Here is a 16,400-nt window from a genome sequence, read left to right as displayed (position 1 = left end):
CTCGAAATGTAATAAATGAATATTTTTTCATAGTTCTGGGGATTATATTCCCTGTAGCGGTTGGAAAAGCCCGTGATAAAACCAAACAAAAAATAAAGATTGAAAAACAAACCAATTCTGACGAGTCTGAGCTTGAACCCTTTTTCGGAAAATTTCTCCAGATTCACTCGTTTATGCACTGCTAATCCGTATCGTTTTCCAACTTCCTTTCATTTCAGAATCAATATGATGATTGCAACGACATGCCTTGTGGTCACTTTGATAATTTTAAACCATGGACAAAGTAGTAACTCCCATTTCGCCACCTTTCGTCAAGCAACTGACACGTTCAAGAGTGATGCCCCAAGACGTAAGTAAAATTCCGTTGATATACGCTCGTAGGTACGATATTGCCAAAAGTAATGGCGTGATTTTTGTCGAGAAAGTGATTTTGATTGTTGATGGGTGGTTCCACGTGACCTGAGTTTTTGTCAGAGGATAAAAATGAAAGCTTTCCCCTTCGGATACATTATTACTATATATTAAAGATCCCAGAGAGGGATCGCTGCCTTTTTAAAAACAAAAAGAATCAGGAGAAACGTGAAAGGGAGCCGATTTGTGCTCAAGTTTATTCACAATTTTTTGCCTCTTTTTAGACATCATGGATGCTTGCTTGATGATTATTAAAGGTGAAAAGCGTTGGAATCACAAAAGAAGAATGAAGTTTATCCGTCAATTTTCGTGGAACCAAAGATCAATGGCCGATTATTGATTTTTCTTTGTCTTTTTTAACATTTTTTCAGTCTCCGTCGGCGAAATGAAAGATCCTATGGAATTCGATGAGGGTTCCGGAATAATGGAAACGATGTTAAATGTTGAAGAATGTCTCGGAAATGGCCGTCCAAGGTTTACCATTTCCCTGCCGAATCCGAGTGGATGTTATAGTTTCCAAACCACTGGATTTAACTTGGGGGGATATCCGAATTATTCAGGATCTCGTTCTCAATACTTTTGCTCTTACTCCATTCAGGTACTTTGTTCTTGTTCAAAGTTTTTGCTTGCACAAATAGCTTTTAAGGATGGTTCTTAGATTTGAGAATGTGGGATAATGTCTAAATGGAAATTGGGCCCACGATGAAAATGTTGATTTGTGATGGCTTTGTTGTCAAATTTCCACGTATATTTGTGTTTTTGGGCCACTTTGACAAGCTGTTCAAATTGGACACCCCAACTCAAACCAATTCATGCTGAAGGTTTATTTTTTTTAGTAAATTGTAATTACTGCCAATGTTTTGAGCTCAGAATAATGGTCTCCATTTGAAAAGATTGATAGTGAATGCGTAGATCCAAAACAATCACATTTTCAGACTATTTTTATCTCTGTGCGGATGGAGAACACATGAAATTGCATATTGTCTTTCTCTTTCGCTTCCAATTTAATTATGTCATTTCAGTTTGGGGCTACTGTAAGTGGAACGATGACCGTTAAAGAAAAAGATTTCCAGTTCCAAGGACCGAACAGTGATGGAAGATGCGATGATTTTCTATTAATTTCTGGTGTCAACGATGAACAGCAAGAAGACGACAATAGTGACTCCGATGACCGAGATCCGCGTAAAAATTCCCTGTCATATTGTGGCACGATTACAGAAGACAAGATCCGCGCTTTCTCTAACGATCAACTTTCCATTGAATTTGGCGCCGACAACACAGAAAACGGCAACGGAGCCGAAATTGTTATTTGTATTGATTAAAAGAGTTGGGGGTCAAAAGCCCGATTCTATGTTTTTACCACTTTTATGAACTATGAAGTGATTATTTTGGTTGATTTGTTTTTCTTTTATTTTGACCGACTTCATAGTTTCGAACATGTTGATTAAATAAAATATTTGGTGTTCATGTGAGCGAACTTTGTGTGAAAATAAAGAAAAGAGAATGATTTCAAGAACACAATTACAGCCTTTTTGGTCTTTTGGTCTTGTTCAAAAATAAAGATGAAGAAGGAGTTGGAGTTCGTTTTCAAAGGCTCATGAAAAGAATGCACCAAACAATACATTTATAACAAAAGAGATTCTGTCACTCGAAGCCAATGACTGACCTCTGTTAATTATTTTAAAAATGTTACTAACTACAATTACAATTCTTGCTTTAAACTTGTGCAATATCAATGAGTTTTCAATTGAAATAATTCGTTTACCTAGACCTATCACGTTTTCATTTCCTCTTTGTGTTGTGTTGAAGTTTTCTGTTGGTGCTTACGATCTTTTACCCCTAGAGTCTCTATGAAATGGTTGTGTGAATTTAAAACTGTTGACAATTTTTTTGACGGAATCGTTCTATTGGGATTTTCTTAAGAATTGTTTTGACGACCTTTTCAGACAAAAGATTGATCTTGTGCGTGGTTACAAGTTCTAGTGATGGGGATCAAATTAATAATCACGGGAGGTTGCAACCAGGGCTACCAATTTACATGTTTAATGGCCTATGACATTACTGGTGGAATCTCTGAAACCCGTTAGTCAGCCTCGAAAAGTAGCCCTGATTTTTCTGCCGTCAAATCAGGGTTGCCTTTGTGCTCAAACCTAAGTGTTCACGTTGCGATGGAATAGGTGGGTGCTTTCGCTATCCACGTTTTCTGGCAACCTTGAATTTGAAATTTGATTTGATCCCATCAATAGTTACAACCAGATTCCTATGGCCCCCGAGGACGTACACAAAACTGCTACCGGATCAACAAGGCCTACGTATTCCCTACGAATATCAGAGGGAAGCAAATTAAACAATGAAGGAGCCCGAGAAAGAAGGTATTTGGACTTCATTGTTTGAACCAGCCTGGATTCTCGAAGGCTTGAAGGTGCTCTCAAAACGCACATTAAGCCTCTGCGGTCACTGCCATTGACCCTAAAACTTTGGTTGTGTCAAAACTCATGGATGCTTTTGAAAATGTACAAATATATCAGATACCTTTCGTACCTTCTCTGAATACTTGTCAGAAACGAGGATTTCCTTTGCTTCCCCCTTGTAAAGTTGGGGGTTGTGTAGGCTTTGATCCAATGTCATCTTACCAAAAAAAATTCTCTCCGGGTTTGCCGTCGACGCACGGGATGAAATTCCCTGTACGTCATGGTGCGTCATAATTTATAAAACATTTCGTTGTTGAAACTGTTTGAATCAGCCGCTCTAGTGCACCCTTTTTTATCCAAGGGATTGATTTCATGGCGCATTTCACAAGAAATGCCTCGTCTCTTGCTAACCTTATGTCGAATTCCCGGGTTAGGACAAAGGGAATGGAGACACTTAAATACATAAAGGATTAGGTAACGTTCATGGCAACGTTGAATACTGTATTATCCCAGTGATTCAAGGCGTTCCCAATAGCTTAATTTCGACATCCCTTTGGACGCGATTTTAGACGCGTTTTTGACCCAAATCGAAGGTAAAATCATTTTGTTAAGTGCTGGTGACCACATTCGCTGATTTGAAACTTGATAATGAATTTCCTATTTTTAAGATACTGTGGATTTAATTCACAATCCAGTTAAAAAAGTACGTTAAAAGGATTAATCAAGGATGAGGTAAGAATAACTCCACTCAGTTTGGTTTTTATTTGGGTTGTTAATTCTTAACCTGACAAAGATACTGACTTGATTTGTTGCGACGTTTATGTCATTCGTTATCTACCTATGAAGCAACCCAATCCGAATCGTTTAAAGTGATAAAAAATAGGTGTCTCAATGAAATGCTTGGTATGGGCTAAGAAATGGCCATGATTGATCTCTCGAAAAGACGCCAGTTTCAATATTTCATTGATTCGTTTATCATGGCTTACAATACAACGTCAAAATTGAATGTTGATTCTATCTAAGCAAGAGTAGCGGAGTGTGTTAGTAGAACTTCGACTTTCCATTAGACTATCCTGTGAGGTAATCAGTTCAACTTTTTATTGTGGTACTGATATTACAACATGGGTTAAAATGGGCAAATCTGTAGTCATTGGGCTAAGAAACGTATGTCAAACATGTTTCGCGATTCGCAATTGTCTGAAGGAACTTGATCAAGGATTGACACAACTTACTGAACAATTTCACTCAAATGATTTGGAAATGGCCACGCTATTAAACACACAGTTTTTGTCCGAGTTTTGTCCCACCATCACTACCTGAGAGAAAAAACATCCTATCAAACCGGCTACATCACTATCGCAAATATCATTCGACGCATACGAGGTCGATCGCGTAATCAAGAAACTGACAAATGGGAGTGCTTGCGGTCCGGATGAGATCTCGTCAGTTGTCTTGAAGAGACGAAGTGATTCAGTATGTCTCCCTCTCACTGTGATCAATAATATGTCGATAACCCATGGTGGTGATCCAGAAGACTGGCGGGTGGCAAATGTTACACCCATCCATAAAGGGGGGGATAAACGACTGTCAACAAACTACAGACCAATTTCTTTGACAAGCATCCCATGCAAGATCATGGAATTCGTTATCAAGGAAAAGATGACTGGGTTCTTTGGCGATAAGCGCAAATTGTTTCGGGACCAGCATGTTTTTTTTACCGGGGCGCTCTTGTGCCACAAACCACCTTGTCTTTCAAGATGCTGAAACAAGGTCTCTTGACATGGGTGCTGGATCTGGATGTGATCTATTTGAATTTTTCGAAGGCCTTTGACAAAGTTGACCATGGACTACTACTTTTGCGGAAGTTGGAGGACGTCGTGAGGGGTTTGTGGCTCGGTGAAAACCTAGATTCAAGCATGGTTAAGAGGAAGAGGACAAAGAGTGGTCCAGAATGGCACTGGCTCCGACTGGAAACCGGTCAAATCTGGTGTTCCTCAAGGGAGTGTACTTGGACCACTTCTATTTCTCGTCTATGTGAGTGACTTGCAACCTTTGCATGGATCGAGGATGTTGAAGTTTGCAGACGATGTGAAGCTCTTCCGACAGATCAATGACCTAGAAGACGTGCCAGCTCTTCAGAGGGACATTTCAGCGGTTGAAGGACGGGCCTCGGTATACAGCAGGGGACCGAACTCCCTGAAAAGCACGTTTATGAGCTTTGGAAGACGCCGACACTCCAGGCCTTTCACCTACTCTATGACCAATGGTTCTCTCCTGACCGAAAAGTCTCTCAAAAAAGATCTTGGAATCACCTTTGAACCAACAAACACGTTCAGCAGGCATTGCTCAGGCGTGAAAGTAAGAGCAAATCGTATTCTAGGCTTGCTTAAACGTCACTTTAAAACAAGGGACTCTGAGATCTGGGCCATGCTGTTCAGGATCTACGTCCGGTCCTTGTTGGAATGTGGCACCCAAGTGTGGTGTCAAAGATATTCGTGCGATTGAGTCTGTGCAGAGGCGGGGAACAAAAGTGCCGGGTAATTGCAGAGACCTACCATTCAGGGTGGGCAATTTTGGGAATTAGCGTGACTTTTGGACACCAAGTGGACAAAAGTGTCCAAAAGTGGACAAAAATGGACAAAAGAGGACAAAAGTGGACAAAAGTGGACAAAAGTGAACATAAGTGGGCAGAATGTGTCAAAAAATAAGCACAATTGTCCAAAAGGGGATTGACAAGCAAACACTTTTAAACCCTAAATCATGTTATTTCTTTACCGAATCTAGATGTTAATTAGCAAATAGAATCAGTAATCAATAATATCTAAGCTTTCTTAAAATACATAAATATGAAGTAACAACTAACCTTTTCACTGAAATTTTTAATTTCCAATATATACACTTAAATGTTTTTTCATATATAAATTCGTTATGTTGATACAATGCAGCTTTATAAAGTCAAAACAAATATCGTAAATATATTTTGAATGTTAATAAGTCAAAGCCACGCTACAATCAGGCATTTGGTGGCTGGGTAATTTTAACTAAGATTAAGTCTTAAATTAAAAAAAGCTTAGCAGCTGAATGTCAAATATCCAATGATACATTTCATACTTGTAACACATAACATATTTGTAAGGAGTTCATGAATTACACTCTTATCACACATTTAAAAACTAAGATACATGTTTCTTAAAAATGTGGGGAATCTTCTCATTTCCTGAAATCAAACGCATCTTTAAAGGTTAAAAAAATGCCTAACAATGCCTCAAGAAACTTATTTATGGAAGAAAAACCATAAATATAGGAAAATATGTCATTATTAAATTTTAGCAATTCTTAAGATGCTCAATTTTTAGTATTAGCACTTTTTAAGAAACTCAAATTCGTTGGGAGACCAAATATTACATAAAGCTTGAAAGGTAACAAATGGATGATTTTTCATAGTTCTGGGGATTACATTCCCTGTAGCGGCTAGAAAAGCCCGTGAAAAAACAAATAAAAAAGTAAAGATCGCAAAACAAACCAATTCTGACGAGTCTGAACTTGAGCCCTTTTCGAAAAGGCTCGAGTTTGGCCAGTTCCTCCAAATTCACTCGTTTATACATAAAGTTTTCCAACTTACTTTCATTTCAGAATCAACATGATGATTGCAACGACATGCCTTGTGGTCACTTTGATGATTTTGAGCCATGGACAAAGTTGTAACTCCCATTTCGCCACCTTTCGTCAAGCAACTGACTCGTTCAAGAGTGATACCTCAAGAAGTAAGTGAAATTTCGTTGATATACGCTCGTAGGTACGATATTGCCAAAAGTAATGGTGTGATTGTTGTCAGTGATGGACTGTTCCAAGTTTGTCACATTGAATTTGTGAGTTTGTCAATTTGTCAACAATTTGGACTTCCATTTGGCTTCCCGTTCAAATGGGTCGGAACAATTCAGAGTCCAATTGTCAGAGGATATAAGTGAAATCATTGATTTAATGTAGCCGAGCCATAATTCGAACTCAATGCTGTCATTGAAAGTTAATTATTGCTTCTTCGACCAACTTTGACCGCCTTTGTTTAACTTCATAAACCAGGTTGTGGATGATCTTTTGATCTTGTCAAATTCACAATTTTCGACACACAAATGCTTGTATTGCAAAAAATGAAAGTACCAAGGGGGAGAAACAGCTGCCTTTTTAAAAAACATAAAGAATCAGAAGAAACATGAAAAAAGTGTATTCACAAGTTTGTGCCTCGTTTTACACATCATGGATGCTTGCTTGATGATTATTAAAGGTGAAAAGCTTTGGAATCACAAACGAAGAATGAAGTCCATCCGTCAATTTTCGTGGAACCAAAGATCAATGGCCTATTATCGATTTTTTCTTTGTCATTTTTTACATTTTCCAGTCTCCGTCGGTGAAAAGAAAGATCGCTTGGAATTCGATGACGGTTCCGGAATAATGGAAACGATGTTAAATGTGGACGAATGTCCCGCCTTTTCAAGGTCTATCATTTCTCTGCAGAATCCGAGCGGATGTTATATTTTCCAAACCACTGGATTTAACATGGAGGGATATTCGAATAATTCAGCAACTGGTTTTCCTTCCTACCTTTGCGTTTACGTCATTGAGGTACTTTGTTCTTGTTTCAAAGTATTTGCTTGCACAAATAGCCTTTCAGGATGGTTCTTAGATTTGAGAATGTAGGGGATAATGTTTAAATGACTTGGTGGCGGCGTTGACCCCCCAATTCCTCAGAATTGACAGATTGGGGGGACGTAAGAGCACGGGTGCCGTCACGGATGGTCTCAGCCTCGAGAACGAATTTACGAGCCTTGTTAAATGTGGACGGGTTGCGCTCCATAAGTTTGGCCTTGTCCAAGTTATTGCGCATTCCCTGGAATAAGAGCGCTTTTAGAAGGCGATCTTCCGTGATTTGAGAGGTATTAGCATAATCAGCCAGTTCTCGAATTGTGTTGCAAAATGAAGTATAATCTTGGCCTTCTTTTTGATTGACGCCCAATAGATCCCTCATGTCAAGATGAACGTTACGGAGACTTCGTAAATGACCCTCAATGATGTTGAGAATTTCGACCACTGTACGGCCGGTATCCGAACGTATTCCAAGGGAATGACGTACAATGCATAGGAAACCAGGGCTACAGCACTCCCATAGAAGTCCAACTTGGATTGCCCTCTCCCGCTGATCTAGGTAAGTTAGTTGGACATAATTATTCCATAAAGGGCGCCACCTGACAAATGTTTTATGAGTTGTATCCTCTTCCAGAAGTGGAGGCTTCTTGGCCTCAAGCCTGGGAAAAACGGAGTGGGCCTGTCTAGAATCAGGGGATGGAACGGATGATGCATCTGAGACTGCCTGCCTGAGAACAGTAGCATCGGCTTCTCTACGATATCCAATAATTAGAGTCTTGACCTTAAAAATGGCCTCTACATGCTCGTCAACGGCTTGATCTGCGTCCTTTGGATCGGAAGCGAGTTTAAATATCACCTGATCTTCCGTGGCAAGGTACTTCTGTAGTCGGTCATCCCAGTGTCCAAGAAGATTTTCAAAAAAGGTTGGATCATCTCTGTCAACATACACTTTCAGGGCAGATACTGCCACATTCCTGGTACGAGACAGGGCGGACTTGAAACCTTTACGGCTTGCCTTTAAAGCTATCATTGCTTCCCTATCGGGCATGGTACCAGTAGATGAATGGACTCAACACCACGATGGACAACGGATGGATAGACTCAACACCACGATGGACAACAGATGAACCAGAGCACGAATCACTTTTGAACACGCCGTTTGAAGCGGACGTGGACCACGGGGTCTTAGATCAGGGATGAACCATTGACAATACTTAAAAAAAGACGTATTTGCCGACTGCGCCATCGCATGATCGTGAACGAAATGGTTGGAAACAAATAGAGAAGGATGACGTGTATTGTTCAGACAAGAAAACGGAATGGTTGAACAAGAATTCGTTGACATAATGAAGGCGGTGAAGCTGACGCTCATGGTCGTACATCACATCTCCCCAGGAACAAAGAAGACCATTGGTGTGAAGAGAGTGCTAGAGGAGCCACAAAAGCTTGGATTCTTTACTGTTGGCTTTTTGAACTCTGGAGAACCCGCCTTGTGCATAACATACCATCAATCCAATTCCAGCTATTGTTTCAACAAACATACCATAATTGGAGAAAATGGATCGCTACTGGGTGCAGGCACTAAAGAGGAAGACACCATTGTAGAAGATCCTTACTTGGAGGTGACTTTTTTTTGTTTTATGTCAAACGGGAGAAATTTGGCCATGTTGCTGTGGCCGAGACTCCCGATTTTGTTGGAGCAAGATTTGCATCACGGCTGTTCAAGGTTTTAACAGCACATCCTAATACCACACTTGGCTCTGCAATGACGAACAATCTTTGAAATATGTCTTGAGGGTGTTCACTTCAAGTTCGATCCACGCCAAAACGGTAAAAAATGGGTCCTGTCTCTATGCCGTTTTTTTTCATGCCGTCTCAATTTAAAAAGAGTCAATTTTATGAATTATTTTTCTATGCTGACTCATAAAATTTTGAAGCAAATGGATATTGCCACTCTTTTCGCCACCAACGAGATTATTGTTGGCGTGGCAATTTCTCGATTATGAAGGGGCCATTCCCAAGATTGAGGATCTTCTCGAGGAGCAAACCCCCATTGAAGAGAAAATGGCCATCTGGGGGTTTCATGGCAAATTCCAGCCAGGGCATGTTTGGTGTTGTCGAGAGCAACTGGACATATTTTTGGACACTGGCTTGCGAGGGATAATGAGCCTGACTTTTGACCTCGTAAGGGATCAAGCCAAACTTCAAAATGAATGAGCAGGCATTGCTTTGGAGTTGGATGGTTGGCAAATTGAAAGACAGTCCCAAATTTCTTAAATTCAATTAGGTTGCAATCATCGGCTCTGCCACTTGTTTCAGTCACTTAATCCACAAGCATCTTTGTCCAAAATTTATCCCATTTTAAGAAACGGCGTGGGAGGCAATGTCAATAGCTCTCTTTTGGAGCAAAGGGCGATCCAGTTCTTGTTGAAATACCTGGGTTCTCATGTGAATGAGGGAGTCAATCACTTTTGGTCGCTTGACTTCCGATCTCCTCATCAAGGCAAAACCGCAAAACCGAGTGTTCGAGATGACTGCAGTTGACTTGTATAATTATTTTGAATTCCCGGGCTTTTTCAGGAAAGGTCATGGACGAGAAAAATGCAAAATATTTCCACGGGACTTGTGTCAGTTGGAGAGAAAGATTTTTGGGCTCAACTATCCAGAGAGGAGAGCAATTCTGCCAAACAAAGCACCCCGTATTCCGATCCAAAGAAGGACATTTTCAAATTAGGTGAAAATCGCAAATGCCCACTCTATTCAAAATTCCTGTCTCTAATTTGTCGCAGGAAGAGCTAATTAGGTTGTTGTAAGATATTTAGGATTTTTGATGATCAAATATTTTTGGTAATCTCCCTGATCAATTTCGCATCATAATCCAGTATTTTTGGACACCCCAATCTGTCAGATGAGTGCTACCATACATTGCGTCTTTGGTGTTGTTTGGGCAAAAGTCTTTTGTGTTGCGTGTGAGAATTTTGATGCTCAAATATCATTTTCCACATCTGAATTATACAATAACAGAAGTTGAAATATGCACAAGAGTATTTACTTCCAATATTTCATATATATGGCAACCACCCATGGAATAACTTAGTTTGTACATCTCTTCTTGTTTGATCATTTGGTAACACTAGATCAGATATCATGACGTCACAACTTATTGATATCAACAAGACTCTGAGTCGGCCATTGCTAGTGCAAAAACGATTGACACTGGTTCATGAAATCATTTAAAAAGAGAACAAGTGGGTAATGTTGCTGCTAAGCTTGGCTGAAATTTGATACTTAATACGTGTAGTGTAGTGAAAAGGAAATCGAGGATCGGAATACGGGGTGAAAGATGAACCTTGTTCCCACTGACATTGAGTTAATTGAGCCCAATTTCTCAAACGTAAAAATTGAGTCTGAGGATCGAAGTTAGTACGAATTCATCAAATTTGTTTTTTCAAATGTAACATCCAGGACGGGGCTGCGACAGAACTTGGGCGTCTTTCTCATCCGAAATGTCCATGTTTTCATCTACTTAAATTGTAGTTAATAATAATAATAATAATTGTGACTATTAACGATTAACGTGTCGTACACAAGTCAGTGATAAGATGTGTACAAAAGAGTAATGGCACACTTCGGAAAAAGTACTAAAACCGAGAGAAAGAAAAAGAAGCACGATTAATTAACTGCTCAAAAAGTCGTCTTAACGTCGTTTAACGTTTCCATGTCGACCAAATATCATGTATAGATTGAAAGGTAATAAATAGAGGAATTATAGCCTTTCATTTTAATAGTCCTGAGGATTGCATTCCTTGTAGCGGTAAGAAAAGCCCGTGAAAAACCAAACCAAAAAAAAAAAGTTTCTTTGACAAAGAAAACCCTATTTAGATACCTTGGCATTTAAACAATTATTTAATCAGACATTGTAATCTCCGTGTTCAGCTAGCACTGAAAACAGTGATCGGTCAACTACGTTTGTAATGAAATGTTCTGAAATGTTCTGTGGTTCGATTTTTATTCACTGCCAAATGACCAGGTTTATTGAAGTCTCTGGAAATTTCTGGAACGAAGGGCAAATGTATTACGTCAATGTATTCGCTTACATCAACGGTCCTCCGATAGTTTCAGAGACGTCATGCTTGTGACATCCATGGTATATATAAATGGAGTAAATCTAAGGGTAAATATGTTCTCACCAATTTCGATACAGATTTCGGAGTTTTCATGATATACACAGTAAGAGTGTTACAGGATGCATTGTTAATTACTGAACAAACCCTCAAGGAACCCACGTTTACTAGATGGATTTCATGCATGCCATGTATTAGGATCGGCAAACGGTCTAAATAAAAGGGAATGAGATAACACGCAATATGAGAAAGATGCTTCTTGTGGCATGTCATAATCATCAGGGATGGAGAAAATATTTGATCCTCTCAGGCAAAATATTATATCTTTCTGTCTTAAAAAAGAGTCCAAATATATATTTTTTGTCTCCAAAAATTGCAAATATTTCGTAATATTTGGCAAATGCAAATAGCAATATCTCATATTTATTCCTTCCTCGTTCATTGAATGCAGCCATATGTTGAAACATTGAAAAGCAAATATTTTCAGTAAGCTATTCTGTGTCAGATATTGCTCCTAAACGTCCTTGTAGAGGTTGATGCTGCTCTCACTATTACGTGGTCATACAATATCATCAAAAATGGGAAATTAATGATTAAGAAAGCCTCTAAGTTTATGTTGATATCCGTCAATATTATTGGTAAGTTTCCTGAATTTATTCATAGTCGTCAAGCAAATATGAAAAGAAGGTCAACGTGTTATCTCTAGGAGAGAGATTCCAAAGCGGGTTTTTATGCCCACGCGCCATGAAATGAAAAATTGAACACAGGATAGTTCTAAACACTTTCGTATGGCTACATTTGAGAGGTCTTGAAGAACAAATGTTTCTTATTCTTTTCAGACTCCAGGGGCGAGGGGAGCCCGATTTTTCAATCCCTTGTGGAAACAGAGAATCAAATCGTATTTTCGGTGGCACTGAATGTGTTGAAATCTTTGGCTCCAGCGGCATGTCTTCAAGTGCAAGTACTCTTAAGTGATTCAAGCCATGCTTTTGTTAATTCCTGGCGGGAAGTAATCAACTCAGATATAGTGTGGACTTTGTTTGTTGTTTGCAGAGTCTGGATTCTGGCTGCCCAACAAGTTTGGGGTGGGGGGGGGGGAATGGCCAAATTGAAGTGATACATGGGAACTCGCGGTGGCATTAAAACCTATTTCCCCAGAGAGAGATTTAAAGGGAGTCACCGTTCAAAATTCAAGTATGCTTTTGGGGGGGGACAATGCTGGACCGAGAGAACCAAGCATCAAGTGAGCCTCATTCTGACTAATTCAAGCTGCCATCCCTTGCTTTCATGAGTCCAGAATACATGAATTCCAAGTGGATAGGAGAAATATAAACAATCAATTGGTTACAAAATGACTACAACATCAAAATTACCGAAATTAGGCGTGTTTTAAGCAGAATCTAGAAGTAGCCATTTCGTTAACGCTTCAATTGTTGCTGAATGCTGAGGGTATGCAACACTGCTATATAAACCTGTCATGGGAATGTGGAAAGCAGAGAATTTAGAGTAGAACATATATTTCAGCTAAGAGGATAAGTTCAAGCCAACCAATTATTTGACATGATCGCTTTGCACGAGGTCTTTTCAACTTCACAAATTTCGTTTTCTCTCCACATGATTGAATAGCGAATGCTGCTTGCGGAATAAGGCCCTGTAAGAAATCGGAAAATGTTTGAAAGGACTCTTGAAGGCTTGGGCGAATGTCAAGTAAACTGGAGAACGTTTTTGTATCCATCTACAATGTTTTTGTATTGATGTGTTTCAGTTTCTGAGAAGCGATACCTTTGCCAGAAAATGCGATCTTTCACATCCACTCTTCTTCATACAAATGAGCATTCCTCAGAGTTGTCTTTGGTACAATTCGAGTCATCGGGCAAGCGTAGCATTATCAATGGCCCACGCGGGGGCGCTGTTCTCTCATGTGTAAAGTTCCGGCTCGGGTTTCAGCTGTGTGGGCTTGCCAGGGTGCGCCACAAACGCTGCAAGAACTACCATGACTGAAACTCATCCAGTGCTTCTAAATCTGCATTAACACTATATTAGTACAACATTCATTTGCTAAAACTTGCTTGACATGCCAAGTGACACAAATGTGAAATAATATGAAAAAATATCTGGTGCAAACATCTGATCACCAATAGAAGGCTTGATGACACTCTCTTCATGATGGGACCAGAGGGCGCACTAGTATGAAATCCCAGACCTTTACACTTCTCTATATTCTCTATATCTTGACCAAATTGGTCCTGCCATTGCTTCCGAAACTCTACCTCCCTTTGTTGTATGATATCTGAATATCCTTGTTGCTTGATGCAAGGAAGCCAAATCAGAATGTATGGGATACATATAAAAGATGCGACATACTTTATTCATTATAAAATTGATATTTATACTATATTGACGGATGAAAATGCATGCTTCTCCTGGACAGGTACTTATTCTATGTTTCTTTATTCTCTCAGCAAAAGTTGCAGAACCATCATTGGCTATGCAAAATGTCTAGAAGTATACCCAAGCCCCGAACTTTCCAAAGTATTATTTCCATCCACTAATCAACTGTCTGGTTTTGCCGATTATAGACATAAGTTATCACCTTACTGCAAGTAGGCCAACTTTGTTGGAAACGGGCGAACCGGTGAAGGCTTTTTGAGATTTGTTTTTTTTTTTTTTTTCATTTTTTATTCACTTCAAATTCTTCCAGGTATTGTTTCAGCCATAGCCCTCAAAGAGAGACAAGCTGCGTTTTCTGATTTGGATGTATCACTCCTCAGTGTCCAGAATTTGGAATTCATTCATTGAGCGGCCAAAGAAATACTTTCGTATTCTGTGCTGTGATGAGACTTGTACTAGTTGGTAGCGGCGTGTATTCTCGACTGACCAATATTAGCACAAAACAAAACATAAAAGAGCAGAACATGTATGAGCAAGAGCCTAGTATATATCATCTCCCCCCTTCAAAATCCAGGCCTTTCATGTGACAATTGAGGGGTACTCTTTGAAAGGTCAGGTTTGATGAACTTTCTATTTCTCATGAATTGTTTTCCCCTGTGAAGAAGTAAGTTTGATTTACCACCACGATATTGGCCTAAGATCAGACCTCCACTTTCTCATCTGTTCGATAATGTGTGCAAGATTTGCATTCCTTGGCCTTGGACGAGATTTGAGAGGAAACGGCGGGATTGGGATCTTGTTTTGTGATGGTGATTCCTGGCGGTTTGTCGAACAAGATTGGCATGGTTAAGATCAACAGTTCTATTGAGACGAGGGGAGGGAATTTTTGATCTCAAAATCCTTCAAAACATTCGAAATGCTGGGGAAATTCCATCCCGTCTTGGCGTATTCCGAATATTGAGGAGAGCTGTGGTGAATACTTCACTGGCAAGGGATGTGCAGTTTAGACGAGTTGAGGTTGCAGTTTAGACGAGTTGAGGTTGCAGTTTAGACGAGTTGAGGTTTCTTTTCGAGTTCGGACAGTGCGTTCGGCTAGCCCGTTTGATTGAGGATTGTATGGTGAGCTTGGTTTCCACAAGATTCCCCTGTTTTGCACGAACTTTTGAAAGGTTGATGAGGAGAATTGTGGGCCGTTATCGGATCGAAGCATCACCGGAGCACCATAGCCAGAGAAGAGCCTGGAGAGAGCATTAGTAATTTGACGAGAAGATGGGCATTGGTTCCAATCGTATATGAATGGTAACCCGGAGTAACGATCTACAGCAGCCAAAAAGAAGTGTCGGCCGATCTGAGAGAGATCAATGTGGAGTTCGTCCATTGTGTGGTTGGGGATATCATCCGCCGCTGGGGGCTCTTTTCTCTGAGCCGGACGCGTTTCTTGGCAATCGGGACATTTGTTGATCATATTCTCAATTGAGGCATTAATTCCAGGCCAGAATACCGACTGGCGGGCCAGCCGTTTTGTGGCAGTAATCCCCTGATGGCCCGCATGGAGGTTATGAAGAACGGTCTTAATCTCAGATGAGGGTACCACTGCTCTGTTTCCAACAAAAACGAGTTTGCCCACGATACTGAGGTTTGACCAAACACTTTTAAACGGGGCAATAGGTTCACCGGATGATTCAGAATCTTGGTTTGCTTGAATTTTTTGAGGGAGATCCAGCTCGAAGAACGTATCCAGCAAATTGAACCACTGATGAGCCCCAGACGCTCTTTTCTGCATTTAACATAAGATTCCAAACCGGTGACATCGCTCCAATACCAACCGAACGTGGATCAAGTGGTCCTCCATATTGTAAGAGAAGATCAAAATGTCGTCTGCAATTTTGAATACATTAGACAATCCCTGAAGAGCCAAGTCTCCTCGGAAGGAGATCGTCCGTAATTGCCCCTCGCCGTGAAGCCCATGGGCGAACGTAAGTAACGAAATTTCCCCCACGGCGCGATAAATGTCGTAAGATCGGAGGCAGAAGGCGAAAGAGTCATTTGCCAATAACACGACAATGCATCAACGGTAGTAAAGACACGGGCCTTAGGAGGGAGGGATTTAAACACGTCTTGTGGGCTAGGAGTAGGCTGTACGGGTCGTTTCGCCTGACGATTGAGATTGGTTAGATCTGTGCAAATGCGGACGGTTCCATTTCCTTGGAGAACCACGACCATGGCATGACACCACTCGGTGGGTCCATCCCCAAGTGGCTCCAATATTTTCAAAGTTTCCAGGCGAGCAAGTTCGTCTTTTGTGGCTTCTACAAAAGCAAATGGGACTGGTCTGGCTACGGTGAGGTTATAAGGGACGTATCCGGGTTTAAGGGTAATTGTCATTGGTTCACCGACTCCCGGTTCGTGCATGGGGCGTAAT

At 40.4% G+C, this 16,400-nt stretch overlaps 1 protein-coding gene and 1 long non-coding RNA gene across 2 annotated transcripts; both read left to right on the top strand.

Annotated features, from left to right (window-relative positions):
* Window positions 1–47: 47 nt before the first annotated feature.
* On the top strand, window positions 48–1,924 carry LOC131892446 (uncharacterized). The gene is made up of 3 exons (XM_059242330.1): window positions 48–349; window positions 783–1,009; window positions 1,434–1,924. The coding sequence occupies exons 1-3, from the start codon at window positions 226–228 to the stop codon at window positions 1,731–1,733; spliced, it is 651 nt and encodes a 216-aa protein (XP_059098313.1). The 5' UTR covers window positions 48–225; the 3' UTR covers window positions 1,734–1,924.
* A 5,502-nt stretch (window positions 1,925–7,426) lies between these two features.
* LOC131892451 (uncharacterized) lies at window positions 7,427–8,392 on the top strand. Its single transcript, XR_009374562.1, has 3 exons — window positions 7,427–7,753; window positions 7,837–8,022; window positions 8,098–8,392. It is a non-coding gene; the product is annotated as an uncharacterized LOC131892451 (long non-coding RNA).
* The last annotated feature ends 8,008 nt before the right edge of the window (window positions 8,393–16,400 follow it).

The sequence above is a fragment of the Tigriopus californicus genome, chromosome 12 (genome assembly GCF_007210705.1).
Source record: "Tigriopus californicus strain San Diego chromosome 12, Tcal_SD_v2.1, whole genome shotgun sequence".
NCBI classification, from domain to species: domain Eukaryota; kingdom Metazoa; phylum Arthropoda; class Copepoda; order Harpacticoida; family Harpacticidae; genus Tigriopus; species Tigriopus californicus.
Note: the sequence above shows the minus strand (reverse complement) of the source record. Positions and strands in the feature narration are given on the sequence as shown.

What these genes read in the sequence shown, in the direction of transcription:
- LOC131892446 (XM_059242330.1), top strand. Translation starts at nt 226, where the DNA reads ATGATGATTGCAACGACATGCCTTGTGGTCACTTTGATAATTTTAAAC. An exon ending in CAAGAGTGATGCCCCAAGAC is followed by an intron (nt 350 to 782) that starts GTAAGTAAAATT and finishes ACATTTTTTCAG; the next exon opens with TCTCCGTCGGCGAAATGAAA. An exon ending in TTTGCTCTTACTCCATTCAG is followed by an intron (nt 1,010 to 1,433) that starts GTACTTTGTTCT and finishes ATGTCATTTCAG; the next exon opens with TTTGGGGCTACTGTAAGTGG.